This window comes from Puma concolor, chromosome A1 (assembly GCF_028749965.1).
Source record: "Puma concolor isolate L17-30 chromosome A1, mPumCon1.1.hap2, whole genome shotgun sequence".
In the NCBI taxonomy this organism is placed as follows: Eukaryota; Metazoa; Chordata; class Mammalia; order Carnivora; family Felidae; genus Puma; species Puma concolor.
The window spans coordinates 125,433,690-125,458,437 of NC_141667.1; the positions used below are offsets into that span (position 1 = coordinate 125,433,690).

General features: G+C 43.4%; 1 protein-coding gene across 3 annotated transcripts in view; it reads left to right on the forward strand.

The window, feature by feature from the left end:
• Positions 1 to 24,748, forward strand: part of SIL1 (SIL1 nucleotide exchange factor) — a 217,241-nt gene that overhangs the window by 36,072 nt on the left and 156,421 nt on the right. For 2 of the 3 annotated variants that reach the window (XM_086702928.1, XM_086702934.1), the window contains exons 2-3: positions 16,766 to 16,880; positions 23,210 to 23,345. In XM_086702928.1, the coding sequence (XP_086559054.1) occupies positions 16,806 to 16,880; positions 23,210 to 23,345 (211 nt within the window). In that variant the 5' untranslated portion in view covers positions 16,766 to 16,805. Of the gene's footprint in view, positions 1 to 13,871; positions 14,014 to 16,765; positions 16,881 to 23,209; positions 23,346 to 24,748 lie in introns of those variants that run through there. The other variant, XM_086702931.1, reaches the window with a different exon arrangement.

The window sequence follows — 24,748 nt, forward strand, 5'->3', positions numbered from 1 at the left end:
AAGTTCAGTGTGGAGGCGTGGGGCACAGTTGAGCACGGACTTGGAGGAGGAGAGGAAGAGAGAACACATAATTTACAGCTGCTGAAATAATTCAGCTGTTTTCCTTGCTGATTGCTCTCCTCCTCTGTGCTGCTGATGCAGTGAATTGTTAATGGGATGGGCTCTTGCTGTTCCAATCAGGGTTGGGATGAGGCCATTTTGATGGGAATAAACTCAGAGATTGGGAGGAACATTTTTAAGTTTGAATCTAAAGCCACATTCCCAATCAATCCCAGCACAGGATCTAACCTTTGGGGTGTGCTTTGATACGAGGGCTGCATCTGCTTTAGTGAAAGCAGGGACTCAGCTTTGGAATGCTGTTGATTGGGTAATGAGGGAAAGTGGGGAGATGAGAATTTAGGGCTGGGGTTCAGCTTAGAGGGTACAGACAAACTGAGTTGCCCACAAAAAAGATAGCTCTATGGAGGGCTGGTGAGCCCTTGGAAGGATTCCCTGCCTGAAAAATCTGCTTTGTACTTGTACCTGGGTGGATGTCAATATTCTGGATTAAGGTGTTGATGTACTCACCTGTACATTACCTCCACCTACTCTTTCATTACATAGTTATCTATGAGCACTCCTTTTATTGAGTTCTTGCTGTGGCCTTGACCTTGCACTAGCTAGGGATGGAGCAGTAGATGAGGAATGAGTTTTGCCTTCAGGGAGTTCATATTTAAAGTATAGATTGGTGGATATTAGGACAGCAGCATGGAGAATTATGGGAGTACATGGAGGACCAACAAAATATGGCAAATGAAACCCAGCAGGATATGAACACTGATCATCTAAGTTGGGCTTATCCCAGGAATGCAAGGGTGGTTTCACATTAGAATATCTTCACATAAAATTTGCTATATTACTAGGTTAAAGGGGAAAAAAAATTTTTGTGATCATCTTATAGATGTAAAAAACACACATAAAATTTAACATCCATTTATGATAAAAACAGCTGTGTAGAAATAAAAGGGGACTTCTTTACCTTGACAAAAAGAATACCTATCAGAAAAACTAAAGAAAACATTTTTGCTGCTTAAATTTTTAGAAGAGACAACAGTGTAATGAATGTACCCATGTGCCCATTGTCCAGTTTCAGCAGTTGCCAACTTGTGGACAATCTTAAATTCTTTTTTAGTGTGGTAAAATAGGTATAGCGTGAAATTTGCCATTTTAACCATTTATTTTTATTTTAGAGAAAGAGAGTGCAAGTGGGGGAGAGGGGCAGAGGGCAAACAAGAGAGAATCATGACCTGAGCTGAAATCCAGAGTCAGATGCTCAACTTACTGAGCCACCAAGGCACCCCATTTTAATCATTTTTAAGTGTATTATTCAGCGGCATTAATTACATTCAGAGTATTGTACAGTCATCACCACTATATACTAAAACTTTTTCATCACCCCAGACAGAAGCTCTGAACCCATTAAGAAATACTTTCCGTTACCTCCCCTGTACCCCCAGCCATGGTGACCTCTAATCTACTCTCATCTCTGAATTTGCCTATTGTAGATACTTCATGTAAGTGGAATTAGACAATCTTTGTCCTTTTGTGTCTGGCTTATTTCACTTGGCATAATATTTTTAAGGTTCATCCATATTATAACCTGCATCAGAACTTTATTCCATTTTACAACTGAATAATCCATTGTATATATATGCCACATTTGAAACGTCTATTAAAGGCCACCTGGGTGGCTCAGTTGATTAAGTATCCGACTTTGGCTCAGGTCATGATCTTATGGTTCGTGAGTTCGAGCCCTGCGTTGGGCTCTTTGCTGACAGCTTGGAGCCTGGAGCCTGCTTTGGGTTCTGTGTCTCCCTTTCTCTCTGCCCCTTCACTGCTCACACTCTGTTTCTTTCTCTCTCAAAAATAAATAAACATTAAAAATAAATATCCATTAAAAAATCCATCCATCTCTTGATAGATACTTAGGTTGTTTCCACCTTTTGGCAACACTGACATGCAAGTATCTTTTTGAGTCCCTGTTTTCAGATATTTGGGTGTATACCTAGGAGTGTAATTGCTGGGTCATATAATTCAATGTGTAGCTTTTTGAAAAACTACCAGAGTTTTCCAGAGTAGCTGTACCATTTTACATTCCCACTGGTAGTATACCATATTTCCAAATCTTTGCCAGCAGTTGTTTTCCCTTAAAATTTTTTTTTTAAATTATAGGCATCCTAATAGGTGTCAGATGGTATTTCATTGTAGCTTTGATTTGCATTTCAGTAACCACAGCTGGTAATGAGCATCATTTCATGACCTTATTGATCATTTGCATATCTTCTTTGGAGATACCTTCTTTGTTAATCTCCTTTGCTGGTTTTTAAACTGGGGTGCTTTATGTTGTTGAGTTGTTTACATATTGTGAAAATTAAACCTTTATCAATATGTGATTTTTCTTGTTTGGTGGGTTTTCTTTTCATTCTCTTGCTAGTGTTATTTGAGGCCCCCAAATTTTGATGGAATCAAAATTGTGATGGATTCTAATTTATCACTTTTTTCTTTTATTGCCTGTGGTTTTAGTATCCTATTTAAGAATTTATGGCCCAATCATAAAATTTTTGCCCTTATGTTTTCTTGTAAGAATTTTATAGTTGCACTGTTAAATTTAGGTCTTCCATCCATTTTTAGTCAATGGCACCCTTGTTAAAAATCACTTGACTGTAGATGGGAGAGTATGTGCTTACCTTTTGTCGATACCATATTGTTTTGATTATATTAGCTTTGTGGTAAAGTTTTGAAATCAGGATGTGTGAATCCTCCAACTTGGTTCCTTTTTTTAAAGATTGCCTATGAATCTTAGAGTGAGTTTTTCCATCTCCTTGAAAAACGCTGTTGAGATTTTGACAGAGATTGCATTGAATCTATAGACTGCTTTGGATAGTAATGTCATCTTGACAGTATTAAGTGTTCCAATCCACCCAGAAAGTTTTTCCATTTATTTAGGTTGTCTTTGATTTCTTTTAGCAATGTTTTGTAATTTTCATTGTACAAATTTTTTCCTTTGGCTAAAGACCTTCCTCCTTAGTTAAATTTATTCCTGGATACTCTTTTTTAAAAAAATTTTTTTTTTTTTTTTTTAAACGTTTATTTATTTTTTTGGGACAGAGAGAGACAGAGCATGAACGGGGGAGGGGCAGAGAGAGAGGGAGACACAGAATCAGAAACAGGCTCCAGGCTCTGAGCCATCAGCCCAGAGCCCGACGCGGGGCTCGAACTCACGGACCGCGAGATCGTGACCTGGCTGAAGTCGGACGCTTAACCGACTGCGCCACCCAGGCGCCCCTATTTTTTTTTTAATTTTATTTTAAATGGAATTATTTTCTTAATTTCCCTTTTGGATTGTTTGTTGCTAGTATAAGAAACACAACTGATCTTTGAGTACTGATGTTGTACCTGCAGCTTTGCTGATTTTATTAGCTTTAACAGTTTGTTTGTTTGTTTGTTTGTTTGTTTTGTAGATTCTCCAGGGTTTTCGACATCTAAGTTCATGTCATTCGTATATAGAGATTGTTTTGTTTCTTCCTTTCCAGTATGGTATCTTTTATTCCTTTTTCTTGCCTATAGCTCTGGCTAGATATTCTAGTATTAATGTTGAATATAAATGATACAAGCAGGCATCCTTGTATTGTTCCTGATCTTGGGGGAAAAACTTGTAACCTTTCACCATTGATGTTAGCTGTGGGTTCTTCTTATATGACTCTCATCATATATGCCCTTTATTATGTTAAAGTTCTGTTCTTAGTTTATTAAGTGTTTTTAGAATGGAAGGATGTTGGATTTTGTCAAATGCTTTTTGGGTATCAATTGAGATGATTTTTTTCCCCTTTATTTTATCAATATCTGTTAACTGGATTAATTTTCATGTGTTGAACCACCCTTGTATCTCTGGGATAAATAACACTTGATCATGTTATACAGTCCTTTTAATATGCTGCTGAATTTGGTTTGCTAGTGTTCTTTTAAGGATTTTTGCAGATATATTTATATGGGATATTGGTCTGTAGTTTTCTTATAGTGTCCTTGTCTTGCTTTGGTGTTCGGATAATTTTGGAGTCAAAGAATGAGTTAGGCAGTGCTTCCATTTCTTCTATTTTTTGAAACATTTGGAAGGATTGGTATACTGCTACGTTTCTTAACAGTCACTTGGCTGGCCAGGAGGCCCTGGGCTGTGTGGCATGATGGTACCTATTTGGAACTCTGGTCTTGAAGCGGGGCCAGGTCATCTTTTCCATACTCTTTTGTCTCAGCACCTCCATCTTGGCCACCTGTCTAGGGAACCATTCATACTGATGATGCACACTGGCAGGTGACCTGATAAACAAGGTCTACTTGTTAAGTTGGACTCTAGGATTGCAGCTTTGCCCTTGTACTCTCTCTTTGGGCTGATGGATGGTTCATCTGTTCCTGGGCTTGCCAAACAGGAACAAGGCTTCTGAGCCATCTCAAGGACCAGATCAAGTCAGCAGACAAGGGAGAATATTATGTTGAGAATAATACTTCTTTTAAATGTTTTCTCATATAGCTAACATTTCAGGAAGAAAGACTCCATTGAGCATAATTTCCCATAATTCTAACTTCATAGCTGATCATAGAGGTGGTCACACTTTTTTTCAGAGTAGTAATTCCTATGTGTGTGCTATTATGTTCTGCTTCTGCTCAAAAATATGTATCTGTGTTCATGTTAGCATCACTATCCATAGTTCACCTATTTAAACATTTTTTTCACCTGTTTTAATGACAACACTGTTTTCCATTGTGGTAGTCCAGATGACCCCTTTTGAGATTGTTGATTTGTTCAATCAGCAGATATTTTTGAGTGCCAGGCACAATGCTGGGTGGTGAGGATACAGCAGTGGGTTAAGTGGACAATTGTCCCTACCCTTATGGAGCTCCCAGTCTGGTGGGTTCTAGTTGTTACAAGCCTGTGAAATGGAATTTCATTGACCATGTTACAGCCTTGGAGAGGATGACAAGGTTGTGTAGTCCCTAGCCCTGGCTCCTATCGCTGCGTTCTAAAAAGCAAGCAAGGCCTTGGCAGGACAGTGGCAGTTCTGCTTGTTAACTGGGCTCTCAGTGAAGCCCAGGATGGGGAGCCCTGGGACCATGGCAGAGTTGACTCTGAAATGGGACTGCTGCAGCAGGGAAGTGTTTCCTAGGCAATACTCTGCTTAATATTTTTAGTGCGTGGTCACGGCAGAACTAAATGTGGTTTCTGATCCCAAATTGGTAATAAATGTAGACATATTTAGAGTCAGAAACAATGCATTTAAAATCCTCTGCTCCTTAATGGTCCTGCCAAGTGCTGAGTTTAGGTTTCTTTGTTTCTTGGCTACCTACCCAGCCTCCCACCATCTCTTGGAGAAGGCGCCCGGATTTTCTTTGGGTGTTAGGTGGGATTGTGAAAGCCGTGAGTTATGGCTCCCTGAGCTGTGTTGAGAGGCATCAGATTTTTGTGTTTCTGCCCACATATGTAAATGTGTACATTTAAAAATTCATCCTCCTTTCAAGTTTTTAAGAATCTGGGATTATAAATAGTCTTGGACTCTCAGGCGTGTTAAAAATAAAATATGATGTTTCAGTTGCTGATTTACCTGGAAGACATAGTCAGTGCCAATGTGATAGTAGCGAGTTCTGTGTTTGGTGACCTGTCCTTATGGTGCGCTCATTGTTTCTGTAAGTTAATGCTATTTTCTTGGGGCTCCTGATTTAATTTAAGGAGGAACCTAATTGTTGCTCATTTCATCTGTTAAAAGTTGTAATTTGTGTCTCAAGTTGCCTAGAGCGGTATTTATTTTCTCATGGTATATTTCTTTTTTTTTTTTTTTAATTTTTTTTTTTTCCAACGTTTATTTATTTTTGGGACAGAGAGAGACAGAGCATGAATGGGGGAGGGGCAGAGAGAGAGGGAGACACAGAACTGGAAACAGGCTCCAGGCTCTGAGCCATCAGCCCAGAGCCTGACGCGGGGCTCGAACTCACGGACCGCGAGATCGTGACCTGGCTGAAGTCGGACGCTTAACCGACTGCGCCACCCAGGCGCCCCTCATGGTATATTTCTTAAGTTGGCTTTCTTTTTGATAATTGTGCTGTCTCAAATTCTGTTGTGGAAAGCCATGTTATCCACTAATTGTGAACAGGACGTCAGCTCCCTTGAGGGCAGCAGTGGTATCTTTTGTATGTTCTGTTCTGAAGTATGGTGCTCAGGGGACTGAGGCTGATGGTAAAATATCTTTGTGTGGTATCTGTTTCTAGAGTGTGAATGCTGGATGCTTGTAATCCAAAGTGCCAGAGTGCCTAGCAGAGAATAAGGGTTGGTGTTCTTAGTGATTTGCACATAGTCCATTTGGAGCTATGGACTGGAAGTCATATTTTCCTTCCTATCATAGTTTCACTAAGAGGCTCTGACCTCCTCTGGAAGCTTGGAGACAGCAGGAAAAGATGAACTCTGATTCTGCCCCAGCCCCAGGTTGTGTGTGGATGAATGTGTGAAAGTCCTTGGTATTCTTTGGAAGCAGGCTATCGAGAAAGCCCATTGGGCCTACTATCAGGAGATCCATTCATTATTTTAAAGGAGAGGGAAGAAGAAGGCCCTGGTCCCTTATTCCCGGGATGCCAGCTGACCCTGTCTAGAGTGATCCACAAAATCTAGGTCTCTTGAATTTGTCCTGGCTATTCCTGCCTTCCCTGTTCCCTCTTAGAGGTATTGGAGTTTGAAGACAGGCCTGAGACACCAGGAAGCTGGATTCTGAAGTGGCCATTCTCAGTCAGCTCTTCACTGGGCACTGATGCACAGCCAGCCAGCATTGCTGAGGTTTGAGTGGAAATGCCTCTGTAGCCACCTAGAGTGTAGTGCAGGTGTGTAGGCAGGCCTGTGGCTCAGGGAAACTGGGTTCCAAGGAAAGACTTGATTGTCAGAGCACAAGACAGTTCTATAAGGGAATGAAGCCCTTACTGCTTTTGTTTATCCTGTCCTTTATTCAAAATTTTCTCTCACAGTAGTTGTTAATGAGAGCTACAACCTTCTTGAGTCCTCACTTTGTTCAGGTACTGTACTATATGCTTCATAACATCTCACTTAACACCAAGAACCATCCTGCAAAGTAAAGTAGTTACTATCAAGTCCATTTGTAGATGAAGGAATGGAAACCTGGAGAGGTTAAGCAGCTTGCCTAGAGTCCCACAACTAGGTGAGGTGACCTGGCTTGACATTCGGAGCCCACATTCTTTTCATTACAGTGGAGTGGAGATGGAGTAGAGTACACCTTCTAGTAACTTTGGCTGTTATCAGACATAGGCTGGTCACTTTAAGGACATTAGGCAGGATCAGAGAACAAGTAGAAGAAATAGGTCTCCTTGCCCACTCTCTGTTGGGAGCTTGTAATCTAGGGCCGAGGGAGAAGTAAACTGACCGGGTCTGGGGTATTTCTCTCATTCACCTTGTCACTTACTGGTGTGCTTAGGAAAACCACATTCACCTTTTTGGCTTCATTTTCTTTTGCCATGTAGAGGTAATCCTGTCCTAAATGTTTTTGGGATGGGGAGTGGGGATGTCAGGATCACAGACTATTTGGAAATAAGCTTGGATATCATCTTGGCCAATATAGTTACTCCTCCCCTCTGCTTCATTCTCACCAGACAGTTGGGTATTTATGAGGGGAGTGTTTGGGGGTTGGAGAAGAAAGATACTTTCACTTCTTGTATAGCTGAGAAGTCTGCATGATGGGAGGTTAAGAGGTGAAGACACACAGGATGTCAGGGACCTGGCTGCAGTCTTAGTCAAGGATGTTCTTCTTCTTGAATATCTGTGCCTCCTGTGTGAGCTGGGCTGTGCCAAGGACATTCACCAATCAAAACATATGTGTGTGAAAACATGTGTGTGTATGTGTGTGTGTGTGTAGTGTAAAAACTTGGGACATGGTAGAGGTGGGTCTCTCCACAAGAGGGCCCCAATAGGCTCATTTAAAAATTTTTCTCCTGACACAGAATGTGTGCCTTTGTATCCATTCACACTGTTGAAGAATAAGTAAAATGAGTCCAGTTTCTGTGGCTGATTCATAGATCACTGGAAAGGCAGCGTGGTCTATGGAAGGAGGATGGGTTCTGGGCCAGATTGGCTTTGAATCCTGACTACCACTCTGGCTGCATGAACTTGGGCAAAATACTTAACCTCTCTGAATTTCAGTCCCCTCCTGGGCAGAATGAGACCTTGTCAAATGGTTGTTGCGAAGAGTAAATGAGCTTAGAACTTTGCTTGGAGCATAGCAAGTACTCTATAAATGTTGACTCTAATTGCTCTTAGACAAAATTTATTTTCCTGTGGGTGGTCCAGATACTGATTTGAATCCTAGGGGATGTGGTGTCATTGGGGTATTTCTCTCCATCCTGTATTACAAAGTGCAAGAACTAAAACTTCTGAGCAGTTTGGGGCATGGGAGAGCTCAGAGAATGTGGAGTTGTGTCTGGTGGGAGTTTGTTCTTAAAGACTTTGCCTCCCTGCTCCCTCCTTCTGCTGGTGTGACTGTGCCTGTCTCTGTCCTGAAGACATATGTGTTGGAGGGGGTAGCTCTACACAATCATAGAAAACGAATGTATGGCATTAGAGGATCCATCTTTAGGACCTGACCACTGGAGCCAATTCTTTGTCTTCATTAAGAGACTCAAGTGATAATATTGAAAAAATTGGATTTAGAGAAGTGGCCCCAAATCTCCAAACTTCAATGGACCCACTCAAGCTTTCAAAGCAGTGTACCTTTGTGCCTCTATTTCTTGTCTCATGTACCCTCTTTTGAAGGGCCCTCTGGTGGCCTTATTGCCAAACCCAGTGGATCTTCTCATCCACATTCTTTTTTATTTTTAAAATTTTTTTTGCAGGGGCGCCTGGGTGGCTCAGTCGGTTAAGCGTCCGACTTTGGCTCAGGTCATGATCTCGTGGTCCGTGAGTTCGAGCCCCGCATCGGGCTCTGTGCTGACAGCTCAGAGCCTGGAGCCTGTTTCAGATTCTGTGTCTCCCTCTCTCTCTGACTCTCCCCTGTTCATGCTCTCTCTCTGTCTCAAAAATAAATAAATGTTAAAAAAAATTAAAAAAAAAATTAAAGAATTAAAAAAAAAAATAAAATAAATTTTTTTTTTTTGCAGCAGGGGCAGGAAAGACAGAGAATCTCAAGCAGGCTTTATGCCTAATGTGGAGCCCGATGTGGGGTTCAATCCCACAACCCTGGGATCATGATCTGAGCCAAAATCCAGAGACAGATGATCAACCTGCTAAGCCACTCAGGTGCCCCTCTCATCCTTACTCTGACTGATCTCTTGACATCATTGCCTGGAACTTGATTTTCTCAGGATTCTCTCCTCTGTTGACCTTTGTGATTCTGCACCATTGTCCTCGTTCCTTGTTTGATTGCCTTGCTTGCTTTTTTCTTTTCCTATATTCCAGCCATGACTTGAAGATTATTCTTGCTCTTTCTTTCTCTCTGGGTTTCTCCCTAAGACAGGGAGTCTATTCTTGTTGCTTTGCTTATTGCCTCTGTGCTGATGGCACCAACATTCTTACCCTGCCCTAACCTTCTCTGCCTCTTTGTATTCAATAGGTGTGAAGTTACCAGAGACTTCGTGGATCCACTGAAAAGCTACATGCCAGAAGGCGTTGAACTGTGGTTATTAATGTAGCTATCAAGTGCCCTCACTGTTGTTTAGATCTTTAGCAGTCCAAATGGAGATTGGGTCTTAAAACGCTTTTCTAGCATTTAGTTTTTTGATAGCCTTGTTTGAGTAAGGATAGGTCTAGAGAGGGCCGACCTGGGCTCCCATTTGCTTTGTCCCTTTTGCTTTTGCTCTCTTTCTGCTTGTCTTTTGATTTCTTTTAGCTGGAGCCACTGTCTTTTGTCTCTGAGATTGCAGTTTTTTGCTAATATGCTTAGCCACCTTCTTAAAGATCTGTTTCCTTGCCTACTAAGGTAGGGATGGGAGTTGTTATGTCTCTCACCTTTTGGAGTGCAGAGTATCAAGAATGCCCCCTTCCTATTTCTTCCCATGTTGTCCTCCTCCCAGGGCTCTAGTCCCCACTGGGCTCATGGAATTCTTGGCTCTATGTGCTCTCAGGTGTGGCCAGCACTGTCCTTATATTGCTACTGGAAAAGCCTCTCTTGGGCTCTCTTTTGAAGGCATGTGCATGAGTGGATTTTGGCTTTGTAGCTGTCTGTTCAGGCAGAGGCTTAGGTTTCTTGTCAACTTTCTACCTCCAACAGCCTCCTCTAGTTAATTGCCTTCTTGAGTCTGTTGAGAGCAGTCTGTATTTGCTCAGCCCTAGTCATGACCTCAATATTTGGGACAGATACTGTCCCCACTACACAAATGGTCAGTGGGTAAGGATGTTCCATGTCCAGCCTCCCAGCCAGTAATGGACTTAGTTATGGGATTAGAAGCCGCATTTCTTTTGTTGTTCATAGGCTCTTCGGATTTAATTGCTGTTTTCCTCCTGACTTGCTGTGTAGTTTATGGCTTAGGGGGAAAGAGACTGTTTGCCTGACTATTCCAAATTTATTTCTTTTGTCCTTTAAATTTTTCTTTAAAAATCCATTTCTTTTCCTAAGCGTTTGCACATTGTTTTCTCTTGTCAGGACTGTCCTTCCAGTGTCCTCTTTGCGTTGTTTCTTCAGCTTCGTATTTGCTCAGATTAGGCGGTGAGTTTGTTTGTGTAGAGGTGAGTGACCGTGTATGTGTATATGAGTTTGTGCAGCCCATAAATAGTAATGAATGTGTGTCTGTAGAAAGAGCTCATCCTCTAACCTTCAGTCTGTAAAGCAGAAGGTTGTTTTGACAGGTGTTCCTGCAGTTGGCAGTTCTACATGATGGTGGCCTGGCTCTCTGGACACAAGTATGCTGGGAAAAGCATTGAGTGCGCTGGGTCTGCCTTGGGGCACAGCAGAAAACTGGCTTTCATCTCTCCTTTTTCAGCTGGGGGTGGGTGCTCTTCCAACATCTGTTTCCTTCACCTCTTGGGCGAAGATAGCCAAAGGAAAAAAAAAAAAAGGCTTTGGTCCTAAAGTTTGAGATATAGGGCCAGCTAAAGAATGTGTAGATTCTCTAAGTGGCAGAGCTCTGGAGAGTTGTACCAGGGTGCCTGGACTGGCTCTGATTGCCTGTGTGTCCAAGGGCAGGTCATCATCCCTACTCTAATGATAAGTAGGTGCCAGGTGCTTTGTTAAGCATTTTCCATATTTTTATTTAATCCTCTCTAATACTCTTTGAAGTAGGAGCTCTTACTATGCCATTTTACAGATAAAGAAACTGAGGTCTGGTAAGTTGTATTCAAGATCACACAGCTAGGAATAGACAGAGCTAAGAAATGGCCTTCGATCATTCTGAATCTAAATTCATGTACTAGACTTTATATCCATGTTTTTATCTTTTTGCTTCAATTTCCTTCTTTTAAGATAGAAGTAGGAATTCTTGCCCTTTCACTTTTCTAGATTTGGAGAAACAAATACATGGACACAAACTGTAGGTTAAGAATATGAGCATTTTATGAGGTGGAATTCAAAGTGCCCTCAGGCAGTTTGCTGATGTGACTCTGCCTGCCCAGGACACTTGTGACCTTTTCCTATTCTCACTCTTCTCTGGCCCTGAGACTGGAGAGCAGCCACTGTCCGTGGGGTCTGCCACCCATCTAAGAAGCTTTCAGAGATCCAGCACTCCCACTTCTCCTTTGGCTTCTTGCCATCCTCATCACATTCTTTTGTTTTCCTGCCTTGAGAGAAGATAGAAGTTACAGGAGGAGTCTTTTTTACCCAGGGCCTAGTCCTCTCCCCCAGTCCTATCTGAATTGAGTAGAGGACATGAGGCCCCAAGAGAGGCAAGGTCTAGAAAGTCGAAGGGCCTCCTCCTACCCATGCCGCAAGCATCTGCTCTGGGCTGCAGTAAGCTGATAATACAGATTGCTGGAGCATCTACCCTCAATTTTCATAAAGGTACAGCCTACAGATGGCCAGTTTTGATGGAAAAAAATGGACATTTCATTTTTAGTCCTTATTATCTTCTTGTCCCAAAGCCCAAGGATACTTAAGGAAAGAGTAACTGCTGAAACACTGAAATGTGTTTCCCTTTCCCAGACTGAATGATGGTGTTTGAAGTCAGAAGAAGACCATAATGTGAAGACCTTGGTCTGTCTTCCAGTGAGAGCCAAGAATGACAGGAAGGTTTATTTTGCAGGGTGTACAGGGGTAGGTGATGAGGCAAATCCAGTGTTAGGGGTGGTAAGTAGGGTTTGGGAAGGGAACTAACATCAGCCCAAGTGTGCCACCTGGGCCTCAAAGGGATGCCATGACTTTGGCTTTACTTACGTTATTGTCTGAGGTTTTCTTTAGCTGCTGCTGCTGCCCAGATACTTGCTTGTGATGTGGGATGTCAGCTGTCCTGGTAAAACACAGCTGTGTGCCACCTCTCTTTAGTCTGTTTCCACACTCCCCCACCCTCACCTTCAGCCTAAAGCCCAGAGAAAACTGCGTATTTTCTACTTGTTACTTGTTGAGTAAGGACCAAGACCAGGTGACGTGGCTGCAGGCCAGACTGCTTAGCAGGACACAGGATACCATCACTGATGCTTGTGTGTGCCTGTATGTTGCAGAATTTGCACTTGCTCTTAGGGTACCCCTGCAAAGCCTGGGAAACTGTGACATATCTTTTTCCCAGCCTCACTCCTCCTGTCTCACCTCAGGCACCTCCTCCCTGCAACATGTTCTGTCTCTTGGTGTTTCATGGAGAAATATATGGAGGCAGTAAATAGGTCAGGTGTGCAGTCCATGTGGAATTACTGGGGGGAGACGAAGGATCCATTTGTGAATCGATGTTTCATCCTTAGTATTGGCATAAAATGCTTTTGAGGGCATTAGTGTGTGTGCAGGAGATGGAGGCGGCTGGGAACCTTGTGGGAGCTGCCATTTCTCTCGCCACCTCCCCTGCCCCCTCCCCACGCATTCCCCTTCCCTCTTTGGGGTGGGGGTGGGGTGGGGAAGCTGCTGTTTGTGTATCAGCTGCCCTCGACCTCTTTTTCTTCAGTCTCTTCTGGATTTCCTGCTCATTTGTCTTCTTTGCCCTTGACTAATTCATTCTCATTTATCTCTTCCTCCTCATCTTTTCCCCCAGCATCAATTCCAGTGTTTATCCCTGGCTGTGAGAAGGGAGTGTTGAAGTGTGAGTGTGTACATCCATGTACACTTGAACACTATTCATGCAGGGAAAGGAAATCTGTGACTTTGGGGATAATCTTTGTTTTCTCTTACGGTTTATTTCCTGATAATGCACCCTGCTTCCATTCTGTATTTTCCTTTCCCCCAAAGGCTGAGGATTAAGAAAGGTATGGGGCATTATAGGAAGCTCCAGGGCTGTCTTTTCTTGGGCCCCATCTCCCTGGGTCTTTCTAGCCCTTTCATTCCTGATGTGGAAGTCTCTGCTTGCTCCTTGTGCATGCTCACCAAGCCTGGCCACTGCCCCCTCCCCTGCCACGCACACTCAGGTATGGTCAGGCACCTGTCCAGAACCTAATGCTGTGTTGTGAACTCACTCCCCGTCTTTCCGTATGATTGGTGCCCCAGGGAAACAGGTTGCTGGGGAAAGCTCATGTGGCACTCAGCCGCTCCATTTTATCGACGAAAAAAGAGGGGAGAAGCTGGCAGAAAGCAAAGGCTTTTGCTGCTGGGTGAGTGTAGCAGCTATTTTTAGTGCCCAAGCCTTTGCTTTTCCATTTGGCTATGCTTTTTTAGCACAGTGCCGGTCCAGCAGGGCTGTTTTCCTTTATGGTTCCAGATGTCCTTAGGGAAAGTTTCCGTCTGCCTCTGAGAAGGTGTGGGCTGGGCAAGTCGGTAATAACTTCTGACAGTGGGTTCAGGTAGGACTTTGGGTCCCACTGCAGTCATGTTAAAGGACCAATTTCTTGAGGTGGAGCACATAGTGGGGCAGGAATAGGAAAGAGAAAAGGTAAGCACCATAATCTTCAGAGGTATTCCCCTATAACTGATACAGTTAAGCTTTTTTTTATTAAAAAAAAATTTTTTTTTTTAACGTTTATTTATTTTTGAGACAGAGAGAGACAGAGCATGAACAGGGGAGGGTCAGAGAGAGGGAGACACAGAATCTGAAACAGGCTCCAAGCTCTGAGCTGTCAGCACAGAGCCCGACGCGGGGCTCGAACTCACGGACCGCGAGATCATGACCTGAGCCGAAGTCGGCCGCTTAACCGACTGAGCCACCCAGGCGCCCCAGTTAAGCTTTTTTTGAATACATGGCCTAATGAGATATATTAGGGCTGAGTGATCAACATTCAAACCTTTTATAAGGGCTTGAAGTAATGCTGACATGTTTTGACTTTTTCTTTTTTTTTTTCTTTTTCTTTTTTTTTTTTTTTGAGACAGAGAGAGACAGAGCATGAGCAGGGGAGGGGCAGAGAGAGAGGGAGACACAGAATCTGAAGCAGGCTCCAGGCTCTGAGCTGTCAGCACAGAGCCCGACGCGGGGCTCGAACTCAAGGAGTGTGAGATCATGACCTGAGCCGAAGTTGGACGCTTGACCGACTGAGCCACCCAGGCGCCCCTGTTCTGACTTTTTCTAAGACTTCTTAAAATTTTTAGCTTGTTTTATTTCTCTTTCTGCCTTTCTTTCCTAGGTCATTTGCCAGTTTTTTTTTTTTTAAAGTACACGTGTTTCTCTTTAAGATTTCATTTAAATTCCCATTAGTTAACCTACAGTGTAATAATGAGTTTCATTTATACTATATAGTGGTTCAACAATTTGGATTAAGTTCTCTTGACTGCCACTCTAGTTTACTGACCAAAATTGTTGTACCAAGAAACTCTGTACCCATTAAGTAGTAACTCCCCTGGTAATCTATAATCTACTTTCTGTCTCTGTGAGTTTGCTATTCAAAAAAATTCATTTAAATAGAATCATACAATATCTGTTCTTTTGTGTCTTGCTTATTTCACTTGGCATAATGTTTTCAAGGCTCATTCATGTTGAAGCATGTATCAGAATTGCATTCTTTTTATGGCTGAATAATATTCCATTGTATGTATACACAACACTTTAAAAATATCCATTGATCTGTTGATGGATATTGGGGTTGTTTCCACCTTTTGGCTATTGTGAATAATGCTGCTGGGAACATTTGCATGGAAGTATCTGTTTGAATCACTATTTTCAGAACTGTTGGGTAGAATAAATACCTAGGGGTAGAATTTCTGGATCTTAAGGTAATTCTGTGTTTTGCTTTTTGAGGAACTGCTAAACTGTGTCCCACAGCAGCTGTACCATTTTGCATTACCACCACTAATGTATGAGGTGTTCCAGTTTGTCTACATCCTTGCTAATATTAGTTATTTTCTTTTTAAAAAAATTATAGCCGTCATTGTTGTTTATGTATCTGGTTATTAAACCCTATCAGAGAGAGGTGATTTGCAAATATTTTCTCCCATTTTGTTGGCTGTCTTTTCAATCTCTTCATAAGGTCCTTTGAGGCACAAAAGTTTTCACATATTGATGGAGTTTAATTTAGTTATTTTTTTTAAATCACCTGTTGTCTTGGTGTCATTTTTGAGACACTAGTACCAAATATAAGGTTATGAAGATTTCCTCTATATTTTCTTGTAAAAGTTTAGCTTTTAAATTTAGGTCTAAGATACATTTTGAGTTAAGTTTTGTACATGACAAAAGGGTAGATTCCATCTCATTTTCTGCATGTGGCTATTCAGTTGTCCCAGAATAGTTTGTTGAAGAGACTATTTTTTCCCCATTGAATGGTATTGGCACCCTGTTGAAAATCATTTGAGTACACATGATTATTTCTGGGTCCTCAGTTCTATTCCAATGGTCTTTACATCTGTCCCTTATGCCAGTACCACACTGTTTTGATTACTATTGCTTTGTAATAAGTTTTGAATTCAGGAAGTATGAGTCTTCCAACTTGGTTCTTTTTTTCCTACATCTTTGGGTCTACTTTGGGTCCCTTGAAATTCCTTATGTATTTAAAGAAGGGTTTCTCCATTTTTGTAACAGCCTTGGTATTTTGATAGGGATTGCATTGAATCTGCATATTGCTTTGGGTAATATTGTCATCTTAACAATATTAAGTCTCTAATCCATGAACATGGGATATCCTTTTATCCTTTTGTTTTGATTTTAACAGCTACTAGGGCCTGTACTTCGGATAGTTGGGCCATTTGAAAAGTGATGTGTAAGACTTCATGGCTTGGGAATATGGAACTTTGCTGGTTGATGGGATACTGATGGCATCTGTTTTCAGATATAATAGTGAGCATGGTTTAGAAGTGAACGGTTATGATGACTTATGAGGATTTGGACCCATGTCTCTTGATACACAAATCAATTGGTTAGTTTATTTCTCTCCTTATCATAGCCAATATCACCCTGTACAACCTGACAATAAGTTGATAGTGAGGAAGGAAGGGACCCCAACTGTTGTATCTCACATGAGAGTCTTGCTTGGCTCTCTGCTTCCAACCAAGGCATATCTGGTCATGAGTGGCTAGACTCCTTATGGTAGCTGGAAGCTTCCTTTAGATCTTCTCCTGTGGTAGAAGGAAGACCTTTGATATATCTGTGCAGGAAATGTCTGATATCCATTGAACACATGACATCATTGGAATCACATTGCTGGGGGGATCAGGCACCAGCTTCCTGTTTACCTTCTGTCTTCTTTGTTTACATTCCTCAGGTCTCTAACTGTGCCTCCCCAGGGCCTGCCCCCTTCTAGGATGGCTCTTCTGGGAATGCTGCTCGGGCTGCTGATGGCTTCCTGCTTCACCTTCTGCCTCAGTCATCAGAACCCGGTAAATTTCTTAACACAAATAGAAGAATCCCTGTAGGCTCCAAGAAAGCCTCCATGCCACCAAGGCTTTTGTGGGAGTAGGGTGAGCTTTTATTTTTCTTACAGGAATGTGGTTAGCACTGGGTCAAGGAGTATGTGTACTCTCCTCCCCACCCCACTGAGTCCTCTGGCCTCTGTTTAAAGCTCATAGCATAGGGGCACCTGGGTGTCTCAGTCGGTTAAGTGTCCGACTCCTGGTTTTGGCTGAGATCATGATCCCCGTATCATTAGTTTGAGCTCTGGGTCTGGCTCTGTGCTCACAGCGTGGAGCCTGCTTGGGATTCTCTCTGTTCCCCTTTCTCTCTGCCCCTCACCCACTCTCATGCTCATGCACACTTTGTCTCAAAAGAAAGGAAGGAAGGAAGCTCATGGCATAGTTTCCCTTTGGAGAAAATAGGATGATGATATGGTAATACTGATAATGTTGATGAGGTTATCATGTACCATTTATTTTAGTAAGTGCTTTATATGTATTCTCATTCAATCCCTCCAAAACCCCTAAGAAGTGAACAACTACAGTTATTATCCCTCATTTTCAGAAGGAGACTGAGGCTCAGAGACATTAAGTAACTTGGCCAGAATCATTCAGCCAGTTTGTGGCAGAGTTGGGAAAATCAGGATTCTCCCCAGGAGCTGGTTGCCTGTGTGGTGAGCACTCAGTAAGACTCAGCTTCTTCCTCTACTCCTGTCTTCCTTGTGCTTTTTCCATCTGTCTCTGTCTCTCCATTCTCTTTTCCTCTGTCCTTTTTCTTCCTCTTCTTTTTAAGCCTCTCTTCATTAACCTAGACCTCACTGCTTAGGCTTTCTGTCACTGTCACAGGCAGGAGTAGAATGACCAAGAAAGCCCTGAGCTTGGCCTGGCTGCAGCATGCTAAGACTCCTGGCCCCGTTTGCCTGGCTGGCCCCAGCAATAAGCTGCCCTTCACCAGCTCCCAGTGTCTCCTCTTTGCTTTCCCTTGAGAAGCCTTGACTGTCAGCTTTCTGACAGTTTCCCCTTCCCCTGGCCACCTTCCTCAATCCCAGGGTCTCCTGCTAAATGTTGGGTAAGTGTTGAAGGCTTTGGAGTGGAGGGCCTTGAAGTGCAAATGACAATTGTGATGAATTTAATAGCAATCCAGCTCAGCTGAGGTTTACCTCTGGCTCATGGCAAGCTTCCACCTTCTCTCTGAAGTCATTTGTTTTTTCTCTCCCTTTCTGCTCACTTTGTGGAGCAGAAGAGGAAGTACAGTTAGGAGTCACGAATCCTTTTGAGCTTTTAATGTTCTCTGAGATCTTACTGGTGCTAGTTTTTTTTGGCCTTTTCCTCAAGGATAATGAGGATGAGATTCCATTGGCCCCTGAGGGTGGGACTGGCCATAGCCTGAGTTAGGGGCTGTCTTTGTCATAGCCTAGACCAGAAAAGCACCCAAGTGTCTGGAGGGATCAGGGCTGTGTACTCCCCTCCCTCCCCGCCCCCGCTCAACCTGCAGCTCATGAGGATCCGGTGCTTCCCATGATGAGCTTTAGCAGATGCACAATTAACAAAAACGTGCTGATGAATTTGCTTAAGGACTGTGTGTTAGTAAGTCCCTTTTGGATAATAGTCCAACCAAATAGATGAGCTTTCAGAGCCATAATTATTCTGGCCCATTTATATTAGCTCTATTGAGTCTAGTCTCAGAAAAATGTTAATACTGACTTTCATCAACAGAAGCTACTTTTATCCTTATGTCTGTTCCTAAGCTGTATCCATTTGTCATAATCTTTCATCATGTGCTAAGCACAAGTAGGAGTTGAAGCATCTTTTCTCTCATACCATAAAAATTGCTGCCCTGTTGGCATTTAAAATCCAAATTATGCAGCCAGCCACCTTCACAACAGTGAAAATGGGTGGTGGGGTAGCTGGGGGTGTTTATGATCCTTTATTCAGAGCCTTGAGTCCAGGCAAGAGGTCCTGGTGGCCTGGAATTGTCCTCTCCAAAGGCATTTGTACAGGTTAATGGCTACCCAGGAAAGATTGTGTGTGTCAGGGTACGATCTTCTGCTGTGATACCTCCCTGAGATGCCACAACTTAGGAGCAGTGTGGATGCTGAAGGGATGGGGTTGTGTAGTATACTGGCCTTCAAAAAGTAGTGAGTATGAAGGAGGTAGTGGAATCCAGTGGAAGGAGCACAGACCATTGGTAAGTGGCACCCCCTACTTTGGCAATTTGGCCATTTCTGAGCTTTGTTTTCTCATCCGTAAAATAGGGTTGATACTTCCCTCTTAAGATTTTAACGTAGATTATGCATGATTTGTATGTATATATAAAAATATATATGAAGCACCTAGCTTTGGGACTGGCAGAGTATGGTCAATAAATGTCAGCTGTTATTTTCAGTAAAAGGGTGTCTGCTTTTATGGTTTAATATAGGGCTTTGTTAGTCAGGGTCCTAGCCCAAAATATTGCCATGGCAGTCTGTCTCTGTCACAGCGTCTGTCAGCTTACCATTAGAGAGATTCATTCATTCTCCTGGATCTTGAAGGCTTTGGTCTTTAAGAATCTCTTACTCAGATACAAGTGCAAGGAAGTGAGACATGGTAAGCTGTTGTCAGCTAACACCTTAGCTGGATTTCTTGCCAGTCAGTTGAGAGGAGATGGGTATTTGGAGTGATGGTGGCAGGGAAAAGAGTGCTGAGGTTTCAGTATGGAAGGGAGCCCTGAGAAGCCAGCTGAGAGGGCACCAGAACATGGGGGGTTTACTTGTTGACCAAGGGCTGGCTGGCTTCTCTCACCCCTTGGTCTTTATCTGCTGTTGACAACCCTTCCCGGGCAGAGAGAGGCTAGTCTTGCTTGTCCTTTCTCTGGGACTGTGGTTTGTTACTTGGACCGTGAAAGCCTTCCCTTTCCCCTGAGGGGGTGGGGGTGGTGGGGGTGTGTGCTGGTAGATGTGCTAAGGTGATCTCAGTGTGCCCTTCCCCCCCCTGCCCCTTCATTCTCTCAGTATGCAGGGCATAGCCATTAGGACACATAACTAAGAACAGAAACACAGAAGTGAGTCAAAATTCATGCATGGGCTTTGGAGACAGGCAGGCCTGGACTTAAATTTTTGTCTGCTTTTCTCAACAGTGTGATTTTTGCTCAGGCCCGATACCTGTCCTCATCTATAAAATGGGAATAAAATTTGTGCTCCACAGATGAAACTTGGGTGAGTTGTGAGGCATGGAAGGCACTTTAGCCCAGAGCTACAAATGGTAGTTGCTGTTACCATTACAGTCTCATCCCCATGATGCTGCTTTTCCTCAAAACCTTTCCTGGAATGCCCCTTTTGAACTGACTCCCTCAGTGCTTGTCAGATGTGATTTGGGCAAACAGTGCCAAGTTGCTCAGAGTTAGATTTGGTGAATAGGGTGAGCTGATCACAGGAGCACCAATTTTTTATCACCCCTACTAAAAACAGATTTGTACTATAAAATAATGGCAGATTGTGTGTATCTGTGTATGTGTGTGTGTCGCTTAAAATCTGGTTCAAAGGTGACACCAACCGGAAGGTCAGAAAACATTTTCAGCAGTGGTGGGATTACTGTGAAAGTATTTAGCCTCCCAAGAGCCTGAGGCATGCGGCTCAGTGGTTCATCGGTCTCCATCTTGAATCTATTAATGTTGAAAGAAATGTGGAAAAAGAGAATGAACACTCCCCCAGCCTAGTGTTTGAAGGGTTTTCTGCCATGTTTTCATCATTCCCATTCCTATTGCCTCTTACTGCTTCTCTTAGTGACAAGGATTTGGTTGCTTGCTTAAAGCTATACCTGCCAGCAGTTACCTGACTAATAGACTAAAGCAAGAGTTGCAATTTAAAGCTTAGAGAGGTTTAGTTTGGCTGTCTTAGTGTTCTAAAATACAAAAATTTTATGTAAAAATCATCTGTTAGTTTTCTCTTTTTCATGGCAGTGGTGGACCAGCTGAGTAGCAGCTGCGTTCCTTAGTCAAGGCAGGAAGGCTCCAGTTTTCACAGCCCCCCAACAACCTGTTGTTTTACTGCTGGCCCTACCTGGCCCCTGGAGGCATTTGACCCCCATACTTCTGAGGTGAATTCTATTTATATTCTCCTAGTCCCATGGTCTAGTGTGTGGTGCTTATGGCAGAGACTGGCCAGCATGGCTCGGCCCTGGATTACATGGGTTTTGAGTATTTGTAGACAAGGTATTCTTTGTTCTGCAATGTGGGGCTAGTGCCTGGGTTTTAGTAGACGTGGCTACTTTGGGCTTTCCTCAGTCCAAGGCCTCCAGAAGACATACCTGCCTGTGGGACAGGGTTGTTTCTTCATTCCTTTGTTCTTGGATTACAAACTTAGTCCTTTGCTGGGCATTGGGGTACATTGGTGAAAGAGACTCACATAGAGCCTGCTCTTAGGAAATCTGGCTTTAGGCCAGTGTCTCCTGCCACTCTGTCTTTCCTTTAGTTTCCCAAGTATGTCTACTCTTCTCCTAGCTTTCTTTTGAGCTCAGATCTGTGCAAGCTTCAAGTTGAAGGTAGGAGGCATTTGACAGCCAGGCTGCACAGGTGAGACCACAACCAAAACCTGACCTGCCTGAATAATGTCACAGTGTGTAGTCACTGTTGGATGTCATAGTTGAGACTCATCCAACCTGGAACCTGTGATGGTCTTTACATGTAGTAAGAGCAATCGCTACCATGTATCTGGGGTCTAGTGGTTTACAAGATAGTTCCTCATCTAATGTATGAGTTAGATGTCATTAGTATTTCTGCTTTACAAATGTGGAAATAGGCTTAGAAAATTAAGTAACTTTCTGGGAGTCACAATAAACTGGGATTCAAACTTCAGGTTATCTGATGTGGAGCTTAAGTTCTTAAGTACTATTGCTGTAGTGTTGGCCTCTCATTACTTGGGATGTGATTTGAGGGCCTCTTCTTGTCCAAGATCTCTTCCTTACTGGTCCTTAACAAGATTTGAAATCTTGTCATCTGAATTTCATGCCTTTATTTCTTGTTAAAATGTTAAAAACCATTGGAGGGGCATTACATTGTTATCATGAATACTTTAACACCTTGCCCTTCCCTCTGACAGCTAATTAAAGATCAGACCCTGAGGGACAAGATAGGTGGGGATGCATATCTGGAGCTGGGGTGTTGCTTGCAAGAGATGCATTACTACCTCTTATGCAAGGTTAGGATTATTGGGAAGCCAAAATGAGATGTGTGTCAAGTTCCTTGAACAGGTTTGAGTTCATAGGAATTCACGAAATGTGCTCACTGTTAATAGGGGAAGACTTGGGAGGTGGGAAGGTTGAAATAACCTCCTGGTGTACTAGTGTGGGTTCCTTCTTGCTATGCCAGAGCTCTAGAACCCTCTGGTTCTATTTTCCAGGGGTCTTACTGCTTTTATGCAAGAAAGGTTTAAAAATTGGACACGAAGAATTGGAGGCCGGGAAGGAGCAAAATGAATAATACTTTGTATTTATCTTGCATCTCTGTCTCCTGAGCTCACGATGCTCCACAGACACCATCTCATTAATCCTCCATGCTCTCCAGGGGGTGGAAGGAAACAGGTTTTAGGAAGAGGTTTTCAGCTGTGGCTTCTTCCTCCCTCAGCCCCACCATACTCCCAGCTTCCCACTTGCAGCCATTTCACCATGGATTGTTATGTCCCAAGTGGTCATTTATGCCCTGTAGGCACCCTGGGGAATTGCCAGGCTCTTATTGTGTCCTGCTGGACTGCATAGGAATCAGTTGGGCCTCAGCTGGCATCTTTTGTATGTCTGAGAGAGAGAGTGAGAGAGAGCATGAGTAGGGGAGGAGCAGAGAGAGAGATGGAGAGAGCAAATCACAGGCAAGCTCTGTACTGTCAGCACCGAAGTCAACATGGGATTCTATCTCATGAACCATGAGATCATGACCTGAATCGAAATTAAGAGTCGGATGCTCAACCGACTAAGCCACCCAGGTACCCTAATGTATCTTTTTTATTTGCAAGAGCAATAGGTAGGAGTTTTAAACATCATACAGTATAGTAGCATAGAAAATAAAAAGTAGAAGTCTCTTACTGTCTCCTTTGCCAACCCTTCTTCCCAGTATGTTCCCTTAACCTCCTTGAGATAGTATTGAACTTTGTGGAGTTTTTCCTTAGGTATGTGCAAAAGTGCTATGTATGTATAACACATGCTGTGTTCATTTAACTGTATCACTGTGGTCCAAACAAGGCTAGAGAGGGGAGGAGTATGGAGGAGAAGAGTATACAACCCAGGCCATGTTCTCTATGCCTCGTGCCTAGTTCTGGTGGGTCACGCCCTGTGTTTTCTTTTCTCTGAAGGAGTTTGTGCTCACCAGCCCAGAAAAGAGCAGCACCAAAGAAGCAGAGAGAAAGGAAACCACGGCAGAAGAGGAGCTGGACTCTGAGGTCCTGGAGGTGTTTCACCCAACCCATGAGTGGCAGGCCCTTCGGCCAGGTACCAAGCCCAGCTCCATGTGAAACACATTCTGGATTCTAAGTGCATATGTCCTTCGTGCCCACAGGGCTGCTTTGAAGGAGCAGAGGCTCTGGCCCACTGGAGGGGAACAGTATGGTCCTTTGGGGTGATGGCTGTTGCTGCAGGGCTCAGGGACTTTGATTTTCCAGCAGAACAGAGATTGCGGCATGTGAGTGCCGTGAAAGGAAGGCAGGTGGTGGGTGGCCGAGCTTTCTGAGCAAGTGATTGAAAACTTTCTTTCCTTGCACTCTTCTGAAACACAGGAGAGGCAGTGACATGTGCCTCACTCTGCAAATGCTATTTTAGGCTCTGCTGCTCGGCTCAATGCTGCTGAAATATTGTTCACAGGAGAGTACTGAGCACCAATGAGGGGCAGGAGTATTCTGTTGTTAAAGGAACTTGTGCCAAGAAACGGGCTGGTCCTGGCCTGGTTTTTAAATGGGGCATCCTCAGAAGGAACAACTTTCTAGCCCTTTTAAGAACCTAGAACCATTGCTTAGAAAGTAACCAGCATTTGTGGAGTGTTTACTATATTCAGGTATTGAGTTAGGTGCTTCATGTGCATAATCCTGTTCAGTCTTCACAGTAGTAACTGTGATGATCTTCATTGTCTTATGAAAACATTGGCTCATTGACCTAACTCACTGAGCTAACTTGTCCTATGCCATTGACCAAAGAGAGCCTAGACCCACCTTCTTAATCCTTGTCCTTCTAGTCCCAGCCATTCTTTTTTTTTTTTTAATTTTTTTTTTTTTCAACATTTATTTATTTTTGGGACAGAGAGAGACAGAGCATGAACAGGGGAGGGGCAGAGAGAGAGGGAGACACAGAATCGGAAACAGGCTCCAGGCTCTGAGCCATCAGCCCAGAGCCCGACGCGGGGCTCGAACTCACGGACCGCGAGATCGTGACCTGGCTGAAGTCGGACGCTTAACCGACTGCGCCACCCAGGCGCCCCAAGTCCCAGCCATTCTTGACGGTAACCACACTATGATGACACTTGAGTCTGTTCTCAAGAGTAGGCTTTTGTACTTTTCACTGTGACAAGGTGGATGGCAAGCCCTGGCAGCTGCCACAGTGGAGTTTCATCAGTCCATGCAAATATTCATCACCATGTCCTCACTGCCCCCATTGCTGCCGTGCTGGCAGGGGCAGCATTTACTGTGCCAGCCAACTTTGTGGTAGCACTGTCACTCCTACTGGGCTTGCATAAGGGTAGTTGGTGCCATTGAAGAGTGATAAAACACCAAGGAAGTGAAGTAGGAAGTAATGGCATAGGGGGTAGAAGGAGGTTTTAGGAATAGAGGTACTGGGTTGAACAGATCTAACCTCTGACTGTCCTCCCCCACCTTCATTGAGAACTGAGCCCACTGGGCCTTGAG